Source organism: Cuculus canorus, chromosome 6 (genome assembly GCF_017976375.1).
Source record: "Cuculus canorus isolate bCucCan1 chromosome 6, bCucCan1.pri, whole genome shotgun sequence".
Taxonomy (NCBI): domain Eukaryota; kingdom Metazoa; phylum Chordata; class Aves; order Cuculiformes; family Cuculidae; genus Cuculus; species Cuculus canorus.
This window is the reverse complement of record NC_071406.1, coordinates 12457750-12478671: the sequence shown is the minus strand read 5'-3', so window position 1 is coordinate 12478671 and position 20922 is coordinate 12457750. Positions and strand designations below refer to the sequence as shown.

General features: G+C 42.7%; 1 protein-coding gene across 7 annotated transcripts in view; it reads right to left on the bottom strand.

Annotated features, from left to right (window-relative positions):
- Window positions 1–20922, bottom strand: part of SEMA5B (semaphorin 5B) — a 283392-nt gene that overhangs the window by 114897 nt on the left and 147573 nt on the right. For all 7 annotated transcript variants that reach the window (XM_054070049.1, XM_054070044.1, XM_054070043.1 and 4 more), the window contains one exon: window positions 13988–14087. In XM_054070049.1, the coding sequence (XP_053926024.1) occupies window positions 13988–14087 (100 nt within the window). The remainder of the gene's footprint in view (window positions 1–13987; window positions 14088–20922) is intronic.

The following is a 20922-nucleotide window of genomic DNA, read 5'->3' as shown; positions in this document are numbered from 1 at the left end:
AAGCAAAGACAGTTATTCAAATGTCGATATATAAGAAATTTCATACTGGGTCACAATGATCACTACAGAGCTTGAGCAATTTTTCCTTCTTCTGTTATCTCTTGCTTGTATATCACCTAATTCACTATCATAGAGTTGCCTGCATATTTTGTCCTAGCCCTGTAAATAAATCAAAAGGTCTCAACTGCTGCTGGCTGTCAATAAGGAAGAACGAGAACAAGGATGATGGGGAACTTGGGAAGTCAAAGTCCTTGTACTGAATCTTCAGCAGACAGCTGATTTGCACCATCCTATCCTATGCTACGACTGATTACCCAGAGAAGAATGAGACCCATCAGCAGTATCTGAACAAAATATATCAGTAAATATTGTACCTCCTGAGGTCTTTTCCAACCTAGTGATTCTATGATTCTATGCTCTCCATCTTCTCTCCTAGTCCTATCATTGGAAGTCCTGCACTTCTTTTTGTACAGTCTGTCTCAACTTGCTATTAACTCTTTAGCATCAACTACAGACCTAAATATTATGTCCTGCAGGTGCATGCAGCAGAACAGAGGCACTAAGCTTACATAAAGCTAAAATTTCAAAATAGAGGTAAATTCACATCCAGTGACTGATCTGATTTAGCTCCCTTAGAAAAACACATGCAACTCTCACTAAAATATTAATGCAATTCCAGGACATGAGATATCATGGAATAAGCTTTCTCCCTGGACAAGTCAAGCGTGTTCCTGGCCTCCAATCTTACAACACCCTAAGGAGAAATTCTCACAACTAGGGACTTGAAGTTACTACGCTGTTGTTAAGCATGCTATTTAAATGCATTGATTTTGGAAGCCTTATAATGCAGATTTCAGCTCCTTGTTTTAGTCTTGTAAAAAGCTGGACAGTTTGACTGAGTAATAAATTTTAATATTAGGTTTTTTTCCCTGATAGGACTACAAAGCAAATTCAAACCAAAATATATTTAATGGAAGAGACGTATCTAAAGGACACAATTTTCACTGAACTCAGACTAAACAGCTGCAAACAGGAATAGTGTCCATTTAAATAAAACCAGTCTCTGTCTTCTCAGTGACTGCTGTGCAGCACCTGGGCAAAGTATTAGCACTGCAATTGCTCAGGTGGCTGAGACCTCAACCAGGCAGGAAAGTGGTGCTAATGTGAATAGCACAGCGATCTTCCAAAGGCTTTATACTAACCTCAGCTCTTTAAGTCTGACCTTGTGGCTCTTTTACAGAAATAAGGGTTTCCCTACATTTTTCATCAGCTTGCCACTGGCAGTTTCCTTTTGTTTGTTTGATCCTTCTAACATCTTATCAGTAATAACATGAACACCGGTAGGCAGACCAGGCTATCAGAGACACCTCCAGACTCCAGTTGACCTGCCCAGCTAGAATCAACTAATCCTTAGTTAATAACATGCTCTTTTAACCATATTTATTCTGTAAAGCTACATGAGGAATAAAAAGCCAAGGGGAAAGATGTGCTGAATAAGACAGTGCCGTTTTTATGAATTGCATTTTAACTGCAATTTCAGTCCAAGAATGAGCAAGGTGTCTGAATGACAGGCATGGTTTATTATACCTAGAATTTCCCCATTTGTGTCCTTTTTTTCTGCTTGTGTTTGAAGTTATGTCTGTTTAATACCTTTCTGACCTATAATTTAAAGCAGCTGAAAGAGTAGGAGTAAGAAATATATGAGAACACTGAGATCTCGGCATGAATAGGTGAGGTACCTTCTTGGTCTTTTTTTCTTTCTTTTTTCCTCCCATTTTATCTTGTAAATGAATGTTGGTTAATTCCTTTCTCTCTTAAATTAAAGCCATTTGGATTAGGCCACAAGAGTCTGGTGCCACCAGTTATGCTAATGACCTCCTACTCCTGTATAAAAAGCTGGTGTAGAAACATAGAGGAATAGGACAGCCCTCTTATGCACTTTCTGTCTTAAAAGTTCACACAATTTCACCCTGCAGCATTAAAATGTAAGCTTTGTTTCATCCCAGAGTTGGCTGCATTTCAGCCATCTACTGAGCAAGCAACTACACTCCTCTTAAGTAGTTTGGGACAAATGGTATTATACACATTAAAAGGTGTCTTAAATTCCTAATTACTATTACTACTAACCTTATTATTCATTAACATGAGTGCATTTCTGAAAATGCCCATGTTAAACAGTAATACGCTGAAGTCTCGGCCAAGACCGCGGTTTGGTTGTGTTAAAACACAGAATGGGTTGATGGTGGTTCCTCTGGAGACTGATTCACAGCAAATGCCTATTTAAACAACCTGAGGGTGGACCCTCTCTCTGTCCCTTCTGATTGCAGGGGTATATTATCAGATATATGAAGTTAGCTGCTGTTAAGACCCTCCTGCTCTATATATCCTAGTCTTCAAGAACTTGCCACCTAAATATACACAGAAGAGTGAAGAAGAGTCATTGTTCTCATTTAAATTTAAAGCATAGAGTAAGCAATTTAGCTAAGATCACAAAGTATATCTGCAGCACAACCAGAAGATGATATCCTGGTGTATTAGACTGTGTCCTGCTTAGGAGAATAACTTGTTTCCAAGGCTGGGGTGCCGCATGTAAACCTGTGCTGAAGTGCCATTTGCACTCATGGAAACTGGGTAGATGTTGAATTACTTTTCTGAACTGGGCCTTCTGTGCTAGTCTGCATATGACCAGAGCCAAGCTGCAGTATAAAACCTGTAGATGAAAGTATTTGTTAATTGGCTGCGTAATTTGTATTTGGCTGCCTTGTAAAATGATTAAGTGCTTCCTGTGCCTGGCACCACAAAGCATACATACAAGACCAGCAGGAGAGCCACTAAGATGTGTTTCAGGAAAGAGTGGAAGAATATATCCACTTAAATCTGCTTGCCATGACATTCCCAAGTCAAAGCTGCTTATCGAGTGTTTACTTCATATAGCCAAGCGCACCTTGGATGAACATTGTAACGTGATGCCCATGCTCTTGTTCACACACTGCCTGGCCTTGGAACAATTTACAGTGAAGGCAAAGTACTTTGTCTGCGATGCCACTGAGCAACAGAGCTACAAGACGAATTAAGCCTTTCCATCAGGAAGCTGCATAACAAGAGTAATTGAATAAAAGCTGAGACCCTTCCTCTTAGGAGTACTGAAATTATGAGGGTTGGAACATGCTTCAGACACTCATTCAGGCTTCTTTTTCAATGCCTCTTTTCAGGCACTGCATCTGTCAGCACTGCACTGGCTGATTAAAAGGTGCTTCCTTCTAATTAAAAGAGAGCACACTTTTCAGTTCTACTGTGGCAGATCAGGAGGAACATCCCTACAGTCAACGGAATGAACAGGTGTAAATGAAAGGCTTCCCTAGCTTTAGATTCTTTTTTCCATTTAAACAAGTGAAGTTTATTCACATTTCACACCTCCGTCCTCCTCCACACACACTAGACAGGTCAGCTAACCTCTCTGTGCTTCAGAGCAATCCCTGCTAGAAATTGGGAACCACGATCCCTAGTGCTGACCACTACCAGAACCCCTCAGGACTTTGACATGCAGAGACCAACAATATGCTGCCTTATTTCAGCCAATCTGTATCACAACAAGACATGTACATCTACTCACATATTGCTACTTGCCTGCACCTGAGAGTAGATGCGAGAAGCTCACCTCTCCCTCGTTACAGAGCAGGCTATCTCAAGCTCTGTCTCTTTGTATACAGAAAATTACTCTGCAAGTAGAAACAAAACCAATAGAAGCTGATAATAATGTCTGATCATGCTAAAAAAATACATTTAGGGAAAGCTGAAGAGAGCTGAGTGTAGAGTTGCTCTTGCATATTGGGGGCTATTATTGCACTGGAACAGGCATCCCACACAGCCTAGGTGAGGTAGCGGAGAATCAAGTAGGCTTGTGGTGCTCTGAGAAGGCATTCCACCCACTGAGCTGCAAACAGGAGCCAGGTCTGCAAGAGGGACTCACAACTGTCACAGTGTAGATAATAAGAAAAATAATTAACAGAACAGAGCCCTTTGGGTGATGCAAAACAAGACACAGAATTATGCATGTGACAAACCTAATACTCCCTTCTGGCACTCCTGGAAGACACATACTGGGGCTAAGCCTCAGGCTAGGAGCCAGCAACTCCTGTCAGCAATTCGTATCTTTGCTCCTAGAGGCCTTAGATATACTTTGTACTTCCACGGTACATGACAAACACAGCTTAGTCATGCTTCACAACACCCTGGGAGCTGGTTAGTATCATTCCCCCCCTTACACTAATAGAGAAAATGAGCCAGAGAAAGGTTAAATGACCTTCTCCAAAGCACACAGCAAGTCAGTGATGGAATCAAGATCAGACCCCAGGGCTCTTGGCTACCAAATCTCATGCTAGATTAACACACAGTGCTTCTATGCAGGTCCAGCTGTGGCTGAACTTTTCAGATGGTTATACTCATTTCTGAACTAGCCAACCATCCCAAGAAAATCAGCTCCTGAAGGATGATTCTGGCCTTTGCTGTCAGAAGGAGTTAATTACATGCCTGCTCCTGAGTGTGATGAGATGATCCATTTGCAGATGCTACACCAGTGATTCATTTGAAGGGCCTGGCGTACTTGTGCTGGAGAAAAGGTGGAGAGCCGGCATCTCCCTTACAGGCTGGATCCTCATTCACTAGTAATTTTGATTCTATTGAAGAAAAACTTGTCCGGTATATCATTCTTCCTTAAAAATCGATAGATGTTCAACAGAGAACCATAGTAAATGGCATATAGTAATACGATGCAGTTGCTGTATGAGCAATTGCTTTTCCCAAAGCAACATTTCTCAGTGATAAATCCAGCCAGAGCTAGAGAAGCATCATCTTAGAAGAGAATCCTTATGCAAGCAGCATATCATTCTCATTAAGCAGCTTCGAAATTAAGCCAGGGTCCCAGCTTCTGTTTCTGGATTGCCATTGAAGCCCATTTAGTACTCCTCAATGGAAACAAGGATGAAAATTAAATCCTCTATACTCCATTCAACAGAGAATTACCATCAGCTTTTGTGGCATAGGGCACATGGTACAGATCTGCTCCGTCTCAGTGCTGTGTAGTCAGGGTCAATTCTAGGAAGAACCAAAAGACGCAGGTGCTTATGGCTGCAGAGCACACAGGACACCGACACCCTTGGACTATACTGATATTCAGAAATCCAGATGGATGGCTGCTGCCATGGGAGGGGGATGCAAGAAGGGATCAACCCTTGGATCGAGAGCTGTCACACCTCTTCCACCAACTTGCAAGGAGAGCAGCAAGCTGGCTCTGGTGTCTCTGACCCTTCCCTTTCCGCAGGGTAGAAGAGCCAAAGCCTTGCTCCAATGTGATCCCACCTCCTTGGGAGTGACAGTGTTGTTATGCTCCCGAGATGCCTTGAACCAGCCGTTTTCTGGAGGGTAGTAGCCCTGTGTACGCACTTCAGAGAACAGGGAGTGGGATTTTTTTTGTAATATTGTTTGAATATTTTAATAAAACATGGGACAATTTCCATGTTTTTTTGTTACATTTCACTCCTTCTGTTTCACAAGATGAGTTTCTTCAAAACCTCAGAGATGGAAACTGAGCCAATTTTTTACAACTCGTGTGGGTTTGTTCCTCTTTTCCTGGAAGAGTGAGTCCATCTCTCAGACCATCAAGTACTATCCCACATGCTACTTCAAGTGTCTCTTGACATGCAACTGACAGCTCTTCTCTCCCCCCTCATCCAACAGGCAGTCACAGAGCATTTATAGCACCTTGATATGGCCCCAAACCGCATAGGGACCTTTGGTGTCTTATTTGCCCATCACTTTTGGTGTGCTTTCAATAAGTCATACTGTAAAATTCCTCATCTTCTGAGGCACTGATTATCATTCCAATATTCCCTGGCAGCCCCTCCCCACCTGCCTACTTAGGCTGATAAACATGCTCAGTTCTGTCAGGCTTTTCTCAAACTCTGGATGAGTTCAGCATGACTTGTATGCAAATACTGACAGAGTTGGCTTGTGAGTTGAAGTTATTGCCAACCGATCTCTTCTCTTTGCTGTCTTTTTTATATCATTGCAGTGGCACAGAACAGTAGGCTTAGTACCTCAGCATATGGATATAAAGTGATATGCAAGTCCTTATGTTGAACCTTGCCATAGGAAACCAACGTATCACCAAGTTAACCAGAGCAAGAGAAAGTATTTTCAGCAATGCAAAACGAAACTGCTCTGCAGCCCCATCCTCTGGTGCTATATAACACATTAGGTCCAAACCTCCAAAACTTTAAAAGACTTTTTCCTTTTTCCTGACCTTCTGTTTGCTTGCATCCCCGTCACTAAAATACAAATCTTCAAACTTAATTATTCTCAGTGTGTTACCAAGGCAAGCAAGCCTCTCATGGGTGGTTGCTTTTGTGATAGGGTATCACCAATTTTCATTTTATCTTGAATATGAGATATTTTTCCAGCCAGGCCTGCAATTCGCTGTGTAAAGATGCTTCTCATCAGTCTGTGCTGTGCCAAGATTGCCTTTCACACAGCACTGCCTGCGCAGACACTGCCCATGAGTCAGCCCATGGCCTGTTTCCTCCAGGGATGGGCAAAAGTGCACCGACTACCATGCCAGTGAGGTTATTTGCAGAGAAGTAGATGGTACTGCTTTGCAGGCAACTTGGAGGACCAATTGTTTTCTTTGCCAACAAAGATGACAGACCAGAGACTGCTTCACCTCACCCTCTTTTTCATGTACAACACCTGGGGCAAATCTGTCCCTGTTCTCCTGCAGCTGCGGCTTCTTCTTTGCATTGGTCTGACCCAGCAACCTGACAGTGCTCCCACATGGCATTTTATTTGATTTATTTGTTTTGAGTGAATTAAAATTCACATTCTGTACTTGAGCAAATGCACAAATTTTAACTAAGAAAAAAAATTTACACTTTGAACAAAATTTGAAAGAGGCTCCAAAGTTCCCAGACTGTCATAGTCACAATTCTCTTTCTGTCCTTTTCTGTCCATACCTATTCTGCTGTTCCCCAAGGGGTATAAGTCAGGGACAGAACAAATTTGAGGTATGGTAAATTCAGACTCCTTGCAGACCAGCACAGAAAAACAAACTCCATAGGTGTAAATGACACATGCCAGTGGGGCTTCATGCATCTGCACTTACACAAGGGCTGAGTTGACCTCACATGGCACAGTACCAGAGAGGAAAATCTCCCTCTGAACTATTCCAGGCTCAGAGAGGTTAAAACCTGCACTTCAAATCACATTTTTCTTCCCTGTGTAAAGAAACCGTGCACTCCCAATTATGGTTCTAACTAGCTGCAATACCGAATCACAGGTTTCTCACCTTCACCATATTCTTTACCATGCAGGTCTGGCAGCTTCTTTAAAAAGCATCAATTGTCCTCGAAGTTTTTGTTGATTTCTGAGACTGATTCTCCCTTTTTTGCTCACATCACCATGTAATGTGCCCCCCTTCAGCCCCTGCTACATGGATGCAACTTTGAGAGCATTCTTTGGTCTGATAGGAAAAATCACAATGACAAAGGATGGTATTTGTTTTTCTAGGCTTTTCCACAGCAGCACTTTCAGCTACCCTCCTATGATCTAGATATAATAAAAAGAATTATTATCATGGTCTTGGCTTGCTCACGTCCCAATTAATACCTCAACTGGCAAGGTAATTTCTCAGCCAAACATGACTTAGTAGGGGGCAAAGCTGGCGTAAGGCAGTGTGATACCAATGCGAGCCATCCAAAATGGCAGTAACTCAGCTCATTTTGTCTCAGGGAAGTATTGAGTCAAATCCTGTAGTCAGTGACCAATGGCATGTCAGGACAAGCCAGTGGACTATTTAACCTTTGTCTATGCCCATGTGTTTGTGGCCAATGTTAGCTTGTTCGCACATTAGCCTCTTCATGCTACATGAGACATGACTTTTTCAGCTATGCTGAAGCCCTACTGTCCCAGTGTAAGTGTGTGGGACTTCCATGAGCATTTTGAAGACTTAGATCTTCTTTGGAGATGGAAGGCTGAGGACAAGTGATTAAATTACCAGGTGGGAATAGAACAGTACAAGGTCCAAATCCCACCTCTGCCACAGGTTTTCTGAGTCCATAGAAGAGCTTTGGCTATGTTTGCAGTAGCCAAGTGCGGGGACCTCCAAAGTTGTGCAGATTTGACTGGTACCTTCAGAAAGCGGTCTCTCTGCAGGAATGCCTGTGTTAGGGGCAGCAACGCACTACCTTTCAGATCTACTATAAATTCATGTCTCAGCATCACAGCCTTTTCACAGGGCTGGCTTGCTTTTAATCCCTCTGGGCCTCAGATTCTCATCTATACCATAAAATTATTCACGCTTTCCTGCCTCACAGAAGCCCTGTGAAGACAAATGATGGTGAGGGACCCTGATCATTTGGCAACAGAAAGTATTCTTGACAGAGTTTAGACCCAACACGCATACTCTAAATCTGCAGATCAACTTTGACGCGACTTGTACCATTGAATTTCCTGGTTTGCAAAATTCTTTTTGCCCAAGCAGTGTAATCCGCTGAGACTTATTCTCTTCAGGGTTCAGTGGCAGTCCAGATCTGGACAGGATTGAAGGTGCCCAAGGGTAAGAGTGATATTTTCCAAGCAGCACAGGTTTTGAGAGTTTTACTGTGGTGTTCTGGAGCTTTCTGCCAAGCAAGCAGGAAAGAGCCTATGTTCAGCCAGAAATCTGCATGAAACCTGGTGTCTGACAGGCTAATCTATCATTCACCAGAGACTTTCAATAAACTCAGGGTGCTGGTTGAGGGTCCTAGAGTCTATTTAGAATTTGCAATATTTCTGCAAGCTGCAACTTAAAGCCACTCATTTGGGACATCACTCACTCCATTCAGTCTTCAGCTCCTAAGCCTGCACGATCCAGAGTTGTTTTAATGCTTATACAGCCAGAAGCAAAAACAGCCAGGAAGGAGTGCACTCAGGCTACTTTGCTCCCCCTAAAACAGCCTTTGGAAATAGAGCACCTTTCCCACTCCCCAAACTAACCATAGCTCCTTTATTGGCACTAGCAGGCACATTCAATTCGGCTCTAAATCGAGTATGAAAATCAATCCCACCCAAACATACAGACTTGCATCACCAGCAGCTTAGTGGCTTTACATTTATTGTAGAGAAATCTGGCAGTCTAGAATGAGATGCACTTTACTTTCCAGTTTTGAGCCTCTTCATGCAGCCTTTGTTCACTGCCCTCTACATCCAGGCTCTTCTTGGTAATGGTAATTTGTGACAAGGGCTCCTGAGCTGCAGTTCCCCATGCGACAGGCATGAGAGATGATCCTTACCTATGTCCTGATGGAGCTGACAGTCCCCTTGGGAGGCAGAACTATGAGGACTTCTGGTCATGATACTTTCTGGCTGGTTTTCTACAGTACCACCTCCCCTCACTGCGAATAGCCAACCCTTACAGCCATGCTATATACCATCCGCAGCCCCAGCAGGCTACTGCCCCGAGCTGGCACCCTTACAGTTTCCTTCTGGGAAAAGTCAAATGTTTCCCTTAAGGCTTCCCAGCCACTCTCTGTGCAGCCATTTGTTTGGGTATCATCCTCCTGTTGTCCAAGCTGTTTCCCTTCAGTTTGCTGTCGTGCCAGATTGTCACACGGTGTCTCAGCCATCCTCCTTTAAACGTTTTATGTTCTCCTCACCAGGGAGCTTTTGTGAAACATGCTTTTTGGCTTGACTCCAAGCTGGGTGTTTCATATCATCATTTCTTTACCGGCTTCTGTCTCTGCCCAGCCAGTAGTGAGATAGTCTCAAGAAGTAAGGCTCCTCAAGGAGGTGGGATGTCACAGCCACACTATGTACCTCCTCCACAAAACCCACCCTCCTTGGGAACTGAGCACCCTGCTATAGCACTGATGAGAGAGCAGAGAGCTGCTTCTCCGACATGTAGATGTAATCACTGCCATGGGGATGGGAGAAGGCCAGAATGTCTCTGCTATGGACAGGGAAGGGAAGGAGGGAGGGGAAAGAGCAAAGGAAGAATGCTGGAGAGCTGAGGTGCAACATCCTACAGGAATGGGGATGGAGGCTTCCTCCTGCCCCACCACCATCACCTCTGGCATCCCCATTACAGCATGGGCATACTGGTGTAGGCAAAAGGTCTGCGGCTGTCTGGCTGCCCAGGCAGTCTGCTGCTCTCCACAGTTTCTGACAGTGTCTATATCTGGCCTTCAGCTACAGCAAGCAGATGCCATCAATTCAAATAGTTGCATCTTTTAAGTTACCACTTTCTAACACAGGTCTCTTTTGCTTGCCCATCAAATTAGGAAATTCAGCTTATCTCCTTTGTTAAGCCATTTATTATAAAGCAGCTCATTCAAGCTGTTCTTCCCAGTCCATTCACCAGCTATATTAGTGACAAAAGAGCAGTGTCCCAGTCTCCTAGCCTTTGTTCTGGTACCAGAATAATCTCCTCTGTGGCTCTTCTGCCATGGCAGCATATATACAACTTGTGTCGATAATTCAAAACTATAACTCATTATGTGACACTAATCTGCAAGAAACTGCCACCCGTTTCCTCACCATTACTCTTTGATTTCAGATGTTTAGGTAGAGCAAATAGACCCTCAGTTAATAAAAGCAAACTGCACACTAGGAATGTGGTATAGCAGAGTTAAATTTGAAATCTAATAATGGGAAAGAGATTGAAAGTAAAGACAATGAGTGTTCCAGATCATGCTATTAGAGAGGGAGGGAAGTTTCTACATAGTCAAGGCTGCAATCAGTTTCCATTTCAGCTCCTTTATTGGCTTTGACTGGTAAGGTTTCTCAGGTCTGAAAAATTCAAGGCTTATTCTTGATGAAAAGAAGAAAGTGTTTTGCAGAAAAGCAGGACGATTGGACAGAATGGCATTGCTGATAGCTAGCACAGAAAAAAACAGGATTCAACTTCCCCAAATCATCAGGATTTTTTTAATGCATGAGGAGATTTATGTGTTTTGGGTTTTTGAGCTGTTCAGATCATATTTTCAAGTTTTTTCTCAACAATAACGAGGTCTAGAAAATTGTTTTTCCTCCCGTTAAAATCAGCTCAAATAGTAATCACATGCGCTCAAGAGCTGAAAAAAGCAGCAAATATTTCAAAACAATCACTCATTCACAGAAGAAAAACAGTGCATTAAAATACTAACACTGCGTTTAAAACAAAGCCAAAATATGCAAATTATGAGTCAAAATGAAGGTTATGAATTTTTTAAATGTGTGTTTTTATACTTAATGAAATGTGGCTCATAATATAGGCAATGTGAGATTTACAGTGCTCTAAACTATTCGCATCCTCACTTGCAAGTGTTTGGGTTTTACAAATGATGTGACAAATAAATACGTTGCTTAGAAACCATGGTGGGCTTTTGAAACTAATTCTTTTGTTTCTGGGATTTTGGCTTGGCAGGTGTTTGGTGCAGTGGAGTTATCAGACTCCTCTGGTTAGCACTCAGACAGCACTAGTCATTCGGGGAGGGTTCTCAGATAAGGATAGAGCTTAAAAATTTGAGGCTCGTGTTATTCCAGCTCCCTGTCTGCATGGCATGCCCTCAACACCTCTTACAGTTTCAGTCATGTTGTGTCCGATTCCCGAAACCAAAAACCCTCGTGAGCCCCCAGGATCTTCTTCTCTTTTAGGAAGCATTTTCTGTGAAGCTTTGAAATGTAGGATGAACTAAGCCAAAGAGGTGCTGTGGTGAAGTCATACTGCTTTTAGATAGAGACAGAAAGAACTAGGCTGAAATAATTTATATCGCTATCATCTAAGAGAATGATGTTAACCAGGAAATTGAGAAGTAGGAGTACTTATAAACTCCACCCTGATCCCAAACTCCTTCCACAACCTCAGAATAGCTGGCGTTACTCCTAATAAGATCTACAGTAGCACATTTAAACACAGTTAACATTTAAATTTAGATTTCATAAATTACACCCTGTAGAGATGGATAGAGACAGCTCCTATCTCTTTGAGGTATTGTTTCATTTGCAAATTCAAGCAGATGGTGCACGAGCAACTAATGACTAAAAAAAAATCACCCCTAAAAATAGTCCAGAACAAGGTGTGGATTTATCAGGGAAGGAGGGAACATAAAAGGCTCCTCTCCTGTTCCCATTTCTACATTACAGCTCCTGGAGCTCAGCGTGCCCAGAGCTGTACAACACCACGGATGCCATCCACACCCCCATATCGATGCATCTCTCCCTGTCACCTCACTCAGGGTGGAAATGAGATGGTGAAAAGGGAAAGGGCTCAGCATCCCCCACTTTCTTCATGCCAGGCCTGTATCCAGCCCCCAGAAAACACCCAGGGAAATTATATGTCCATGAACTCTATCAAGAATTGCTCAACAGGTCTGTGTGGCACCATCAAAACTTTCAGTCTCCCAGTCAGGTGGGCAGTGCTTCATAAAAACTGACTTTTCCAAGCAAATTCTGTAAATACTTGCCACTGCTTCCTCATGAGGCAATACACTGCACTATATTGCACTTCCAGCGGGAAGTCTAATTTGCTATCATTTCCCCTGTTTATAATGATATTGTAACCTTGTGTCTATCTGCACTCATACAAACTCTTGCGGAGACAGAGACTCCCTCCAGTACATGGTGGTGGGGTTTGAGCAGAAGCGAATTGTGTCAGCGCTAGCAGCGTCTGCACAGGGGGAGACCTGCCATGCAGCCAAATTATCTAAACTATAAATTCCTCAGAACAGCGTGCCTGTGATTGTGCAATGCCTGACAGAAGGCACTGTTCACAGCCATCTCCAAAGCAATGCCATTCTCAGGTAATAAATATTAATAATTGCTGGTTCAAGATTCCAGAACAGGTAAAGCCATGGCTTGAAAAGTAAAATGTTTCTGTATGAAGAGCAAGGGGGCCACTGGCAATCTGAACAGCTACAGGAAGGTAAGTGTTATTATTTACTGCACAAATACACACAGAAAATTTCTATTAAATCACACTTCAGTTGTGTCTGTGAAGCAAACAACTCTCCCGTTGCTACATATATTGCTTTTTTCTCTTGTTTGTATCATGAGTTCTTCCAGCTCTGCTCCTCACCTCCTTGTCCTCTACCAGGAAGAAAGCAGTCTCTTCCTCTGTTTTCATTAATAACACAGACTGCTACCACAATGTTATCTGATTCTAAATGTTATACTTAAACTGATTTGTTAGTCCATGCTTAGTCTTTTCTTTTGGGGTTGTCTTATCTGTTTATTATGCAATAAAAAGCAGTCACTACTGGGACTCATGATTCAACCACTCCTGACGTATATTATTTCACTGAATCATAGTTCTTTCCCTTGTTTACAAACGCAGCTCTAAATTTGTTAGAGCTTGCCTATGTTCATACTATTTGTTTTTACTCTCCTCTCACAGCATCCTAAATATAAATAATGTTTAAAAATAAAGGAAAATGTATGGTAATTATATACAATGGGACAGAACAACAGAGTTGGACCAAAATGCATTAGATGAGGATCTGGCTATATCAGCAAGACGAAGCAAACAGGTTGTGGAATGAATTCTAAAAGAAGAGGAAAGAAAGCCATCATTTACACTGCCAAAGTCTCACTACGACTCATACAATGGTGTGTCAGTGAATCTGGTACAGAGGGAAAGTATGGCTATGGTAAATAAACCATAAAGTCCAACTTTGTTCTGACAGAAGGACTGTCAGAATGATTTACTATAACTCTTCTAATGTTCCTGATAGCCAAGGGAGATGCCAGCATTCTGCTTCACTAACCAGTCATTTTGATTGCATCTTTCTTTTTTTTAATTCTAGCAATTTTCTCTTCTTTGCAATTATATTAGGAATATAAATCCCTCTACATAAATTATAGCTTTCTTTTTTAAGAGAGAGACTGGCCACATAAGCTGGAAATATTCCCCTCTGAAGTCAGAACCTGAAGGGAAAGACCTTGAGCAGCAGCCCTGGACTAATTAAAAGATTATTTTTACCTTGCTCCCACAATGAGCTGGTTCCTGTTGGCATCCAGTGCAAGCTGAGAAAAGTCATGCACACCTGGATAGGTGAAATTCGACACCCACGGCTTCAGATCTGCAACAAAAATGAGAAAGCAGAAAACAATAAAGCTGCTCTAGAAGCAATGAGTTCACCCGGACATCCACTAATGGATTTCTACTGAGTTATCTGTCAGGGGAAAGCTAATTATTAATCTATTTAAAGGGTTTCTATTTATTCTGATTTTCCACAGAATGTGCGAAAAAACATACAGAAATGCAGAGCTGTCTCAGCAGTTACTTTCACATCCAAGACAGAGTGTCAGCATTGGTTTTTGAGAGAAGAGCAGCTCTATTTCACTTCTGTTAAGACTGCAGAACCATTTCCAGTGCCAGGGTTAAGTGATGTGACGGGACTGGGTTGCCTGCTGTAACACAAGCATAGCCTTGCCTTCTGCAGTAAGCAAAGAGAAACTGCTGCCCTCCAGAAAAAGAAGGTGGGGTCAACTGAGGGAAAACTGAGTTAGAGCAGAAGTTATCTGCATGCAAGTCCTGGCTACTCCAATAAGAGGTTATACCTTCTCTTCAGGTTTTAGGTTCTTTTCTAGGGTTCCTTTTACCTAACACTTGGGATCCCTATCAGTTAAATTACTTAACTGATTACTTAATTTAGATGGGGGGTGGGATGTCATCACAGCATCTTTGCGGCTGAGAAATTGCACCAGCTTGAGACTGGCTCTATCGACTAGCTTGGATTTGTTCGTCTAGGCATTTGTGCAAACTGAAATCACACCGGTTAAATGCAAAGCAATATATTTGACTATGCTATGCTCATGGAGACAAAGCTCTTCTAGAAGCTGCACCTGTTTACACAACGTCAGTGGAGAGATCTAGGGGAGATAGTTCTGATATAATAAAAATACGCCTGTTTAAAGAAAAAGCTGAATTACTGTTTTTAGGGTACTCTCAGGCATGATGCTACAGCATTGACCGAATCCCAACTCTCAATATAGTAACCAACTTTGACCTTGTGTATATCACAGATCATGGAATTTCAACTTTTCACTTCGTACATTTACCACACAAAATAAATGGGGATAGATTCATACATATCTTTCATAAAGTCATCAAGGACTTCTCCTGCAAATCTATTCCAACTGTTAACAACTCTGGCTGTTAAATAGATGGAGAATACCAAATATCTGAGGGACCAAGGCACAAATGAGACTAAATCAGTACCTCTGTAATCCCTCTGTGGCCTCTTGATGAGTAACCCCATCTGATTCAAGGACTGGATGTTGAAGATTCAGGAGGCTTAACATGAAAGGTAATATCTTTTGGCCTCATGCCTACCGGATACCAATACACAGGCCAATGACCTGATGAGTCATAACAATAATGATGCAGTTGAGACCAGTTCAAAAGAGCTCTGAAGAAAACATGCTCCATTGTCATTTTATATCCCCAGTGATAAATTGAGAATTCTCATTGAAGGCAGCCAGGTTTGAATGTTTTGTTGCAGGCATTAGTTCCCTTGACACACAGGTGACATGACAGTGCTGATGAGGAATCTCATTAAGGCCTTTGGCGTCTTGGCATGCCTTGTAGTATTACAGATGTGCAGCAGTTTAAAATCTTTGACGCAGGGATATTTGTTGAGCAATTTCAAGTCTCTTCTCCCTCCAAGGATGGGCGAAACCTAATCAAAACCTTCCATTATCAAAACCTTAAGAAAACACACACAGAAGGCCCTATGCTCCTCTTCTCCTGCCTCCCCTTCCAAAGCAGAACCTTGTTGTAGAGTTTCTGCCTCTGCCCTGAACACCACCATGTTTCATAACAACTCCAAGCCCCCTCACCATGGAGCTGGACATCATTAAGCCTGTTCCCATGTCTCGCCTAACTGAATGCTGCCAAGGCCTCTTGACAATGAGACCTCCATCCTCACAATATAAAAACCCTGTTGCCAGGAGCTGGAGGCTTCTCAACATTCCTATCACACTATGTAACCACACACAACACATGTACCTCCTCTGCTCTTCAATGAAAAGGCATGAGTTAAGGAATAATTCAGCCCAGCTAACCTTCGAGCATCTCCACCTCCTACAGTCCTCTGGGACCCTTAATGATGTACAAGCACCAGGGAGGCACTGCAGTTTCACCTCTGGCATGCTCCTAACTAATGGGGCTCTGTCTTCTTTTCCAGTAGCTCTTTAGCTGCAGAGACACTTCTGAGCCAAACAGCATAACCAGCAACAATAACACCTTTCAGGCAGGTTAGCCCGCTGACATGTGCTACAGATCTCCTGGCATTTTTATTGGCTGATGGGGATGGGATTAGGGGATTGCTGTATAATCATGACACCTTTTAAGGCTCCTGCTTTTAGGCCATCATTTCTCTTGTCATTTTTACCTCCTCTCCTACCAACCCTTTCCTACTAACTAACCCACTATTACAGCACAGTAGCAGGAAGAATATTTCTTCATCTGCTGCTCTAAGCAAAAGCTCCTCACTTCAGAGAGGTACATTCATCAGTTCTTCATCTTAACGGCAAGCTCTGACAAATTACAGGTAAAAATAATTAAAAAAAATTAAGGCAGTAGGTGGCTTGAATCTTTCCATGTTGGCTGAAATGTCAATCAAGCCCAAGAAATAACAGGCAGTGTCTATTACTCCTGCAGGTGGTACAACTTATAAAGAAACCTTTCCTGGTTATTAAATTAAAGGCTGCAAGGCATGCATCCTCATAGCAAAATTAAGCTTTTGTAGGCATGTAGTTGAAGATTATTAAACCCAGCGTGGTCCCAACTAACAATGTCTAAATGTGAGTTGTCAGAATTAATGCCAAATGGCGCATTTTCTTTCTTATCCTTCTTTCTTTCCATTAAAAGGGAGGAGACAGAGTGAAATGGAAATGCAACCAAGAGTCAGGACATGGGTGTTTTCTCATTCAATGCAACCAAATCTCCTGCTCAGGCCACAGGCATCCGTAAGGACAGTTCCAGCCTTTCATTCTGAAGCTAACTCAGTTCTGCGAGGTAAGTGCTGCCCTGAGACTACCCCATATTAGCTGAAGTTTGCACATATGGACCCAATGATTTCCAGAGTTTGCTTGTATTTGACCTTTCTCAGAAGGCTGATTTTTCCAGTGCTGACTCTTTAATTTGGCTGCAAACCCTCAGTGCTGGGGCATGTTTACATTTGCAAAAGTATCTGTTTAAAAACAGTATGAAAAATTAAAAACCAAGGCCCTGGCTTTGCATCTCGGCAGCAGGAGCCGGAAAGCAAGGAACCACATGGCTTAGGGGCAAAATGCTCATCAAGGCCTCCTTTGTGCTTCTCACTCCTAATCATTTCCAGGGGGTTAAAGATCCATGCTCTCACTTCCGCCACATGAGGACCAATGAACAAAAGTTTAATAGTTTCCAACACCACCCATCGCCAGACATCTGATTCAGAGCCTCTAAGTCTCTGCAAGTCCCTCCACACTCAAGGTGGTTCAAGTATGCAGCTGTAAAGAAGGCAAAGATTTGCAGGAAATGTTAAGTCCGCAGGCACAGCTGTGCTCAGGCTATTATGCCTGCACATGACAAGGTGAAAAGAGGTCCTCTGCCATTTCAGAGGGTGGTCCCCGCAGCCTGCTAGCATGCTGCTCTGCACCGGCTTCCTGAGAGTACAGGACTGGGAGGAGGGTTAGTCAGCTGCACCAAGGACAGTGTGCCAAATTGCCAGAGCTGGGTTTAAAGGGCCTATCCAGAGGCTCTTCAAACCACTGGCGGCTTTCCACTGAGCCTGATGGGGTTTGGATCAGCTTCTAAAGATGTGGTAAAACTTGAGCCTCCAACTCCTCAAAACCAGCTGCTCCCCACCTCACCCTTGCACTGTGTGTTTTGGAGGGAAGAAGTATGTAAACAGTGACTTGAGATTTCCCTGTCTGAAGGACAGCATTTACTGCTTCATCTCACTTAAGCCCGCTTGTAGTTTGCATCTCCAGCAGGCTGTAACAGTTTTATGCATCCAGCACACACCACACGAGAGCAGAGAGGTTAAATGCCCATGCCTTGAAATTGCAAAGCCATTGCTAAGCGCACAGAGCAAGAGTAACCACTGCGCTATTCAACGACATCTATTCCAGAATAATTCTCAACATGGATTTCCTAGTCTGAAGCAAAAGAAACTAAACTAAAGAGGACAAAGGATCCTTTGTGCAAAATAAGGTTATACTTATTTATACAGACTAACTATGCCCCCACTGAACCACGGTCCTGCCCTGGCACTTCACAGGAAGGTTTAAAAAATATCACTGAAAGATCTAAGGGAAGAAGACAGGGAGGCTGGACACGAAGGAAGATTCAGAGGGACCCTATTCCAGAAAATACAACCTGTACCCCATAGATGACATAAAGCCCCTGTAAAAGCTGATTCAAGAGTAAAGGCATGTGCAATGAAATAGAGTATATATGTAGCACTGGGGGTCTGCCAGACTTAATGGAAATCAGTAAATACCTGTTCTGCAGATACTCAGGCCTACTTTTGTGCAATGTTAACTTGGCCACACATTGAGTGCTTCCCTTACTGCCTCATGATTGTCTAAGTTCTCTTAACTCAGCCTACTAGTTTATGGCATGTTTAATTACTGTTGTGTATGTCAGCATTCATGAGGCGGTCCAGATGACAGCCATGACTTCTGTAACTGTGTGATCTTCTCTCCTTTTGATTTGCTTCAGCTTTGGCACAGGACAAACCGTGTTTAGTGACTGGCAGGTACTCCAGTTTACAAGTACACAACCACACAGATCTTTTTCACACCACCCACTAGCCTGGAGGGCTCTCAGTGTTGGATCCCAACAATGCCAAACAGATGCAAACCACTTTGTAACATAAGGTAAGGTCTCAAGCTGTCTTCTGACATCCTCTTTTCAGAATCAAACCTACCATCTCAGACCATCCTCTGCTAAAATTACCCTCAGTATTCAGAGGATACTTCATGAAGTAGACAGTTGCCTGCTGAGAGTAAGGCCACTGTTTCCATTCCTTGTGGGCCACTGATTAGAACCCATCAGAGACAAAGCGAACAAGGCTGTAAGCAAAGATCAGAAGGCTAATGACTACCCATGCTACCACCCGTCTTCTCAAATGCAGCAAGTGCGGACACGCGCAAGGATGCACAGAGGGTAAAGTCTACTTACAGTGTTATCTTTATTAGACTGACAATGAATCATATTTTAATATCAACCTCATTTTAAATTTTAGCGCTCTGCTGTAGGTCACACCACAGGCTAGTGCAACAGTCTTTGGAAAATAACTTTCACGCTTACCCCATGCTGTGACGTAAAAGTAGTCTCCACAACACAAAAACACTCCACAATTCAGCAAATTTATCAGGAGAAGGAGAAATCTTTTGCTGCATGGGCAGAGCTGAGCAAATAAACGTGTCAGCATTCAGAGCTCAACTTTATTCATGAGGCCGAAAAACTCAAGTTGGCTTTACTCCAAAAGTCATCCTACATATACATACCACCCTGCTGTCTTGTCCTCCCATCACCACCTCCACTTCATCACTGGTATTCTCTCTTTCTTTAACTTGATCCATTAAAATCTTTAACTGTAGATTAAATATGTCCTCATCCAAACCATCACAATTTCTAGCTTCATTGCCTTCTCAAATCTCCCCTCTCCACTCACAAGCAATTGGCAGAGCACAACCCCTTTTATTAAATGGGCCAAACTGTCAGTTTCCTTCTCTCTCCCCTCAATACTCATATCCAATTTGGATCTTCTTCCAGCTGTCTCATTTTCATGGTTTCACTAAGTTTACCCCTCTGACCCCACATTTACCTCCCCTCCCACTCCTGCCTTCTTCTCTAGCAGTCTTCATCTTCTAGCCATGTTTCTACCTCATTTCCTGCCCACTCAATCAATTCTTCCTGTCTTGGCCAACTACAAAATTCTTCCTCGGATGAGAGAAACAATGATCTAACTCGTGGGTGGCCTGAGAGTCACTGTGATATCTGCTTGCAGAGAGCCATTCCCTCTCAATGAATTCCAAGAAGCAAAAGGGTTGCTAAGGTCCCTCTCCAGCCTGTCTTGGAGCATGTGGACAGGAGACAATTAGAAGAAGAAAGAATAAGGCTTTTTCTCTCTTGGTATTAAGAAAGTGGGAATAGTCTCATCTCTCAGCTACCAAGGAAAGGAAGGAGACAGAAGAAAAGACTCTGCTGTTTACCACTCTGGAGGGAAAAGGAAGAGAGCGAAAGATTCAAGTTGTATCTTCAAAGAGCTATAGGAATCACAATAATCATAATGACATAGGCATGATATCGTTTAAAGTTAGCTTCTTCCATCCCAAGAGAAAAATGACATTTGGAGATCTAGGTGTGGTCCCAAGCACCCAATGACACTAACAATGGAGTCCTCTTGGTCTTGAGCCAATCATGAAACTCTTTAGTGCCTCAGTGCTTCCATCTGTTAAATGGGTTTTGGGATACTGGCTAGCGTGTCAAGGTCTAATAACCTGTAAATCCCATGCTGGACAGGAGACACTAACTGCTGCTAATGCATACTGAGCATCTTGACTCTTTTTCCTAAATTTTAGTCATTTCTTCAAAGCAAGTGTTGATAAATTGTTTCAATATGGAAAAAAAGAAACTTAGTCCAAATCTAATTTTTGCAAATGTACAATTATGACTGCTTGTTTATTTACTTTTTTATTATTAATATGGAGCAGCTGGCAAACACACCAGTCTATCAGGAAGAACTCAGGGATTCAATCCCAGATAAAGAAAACACCAGATAACAATCATGAACTAGTGCTCACTCCCAGTATGGGACAGCATGCTGTTAGGTTGTCCTGGGGGCCCCTCAAGGAAGGGAATTGAAGGGCTTGAGTCACATTCCCAATTCTGCACGTTTCTACATTTTTTCAGCATTT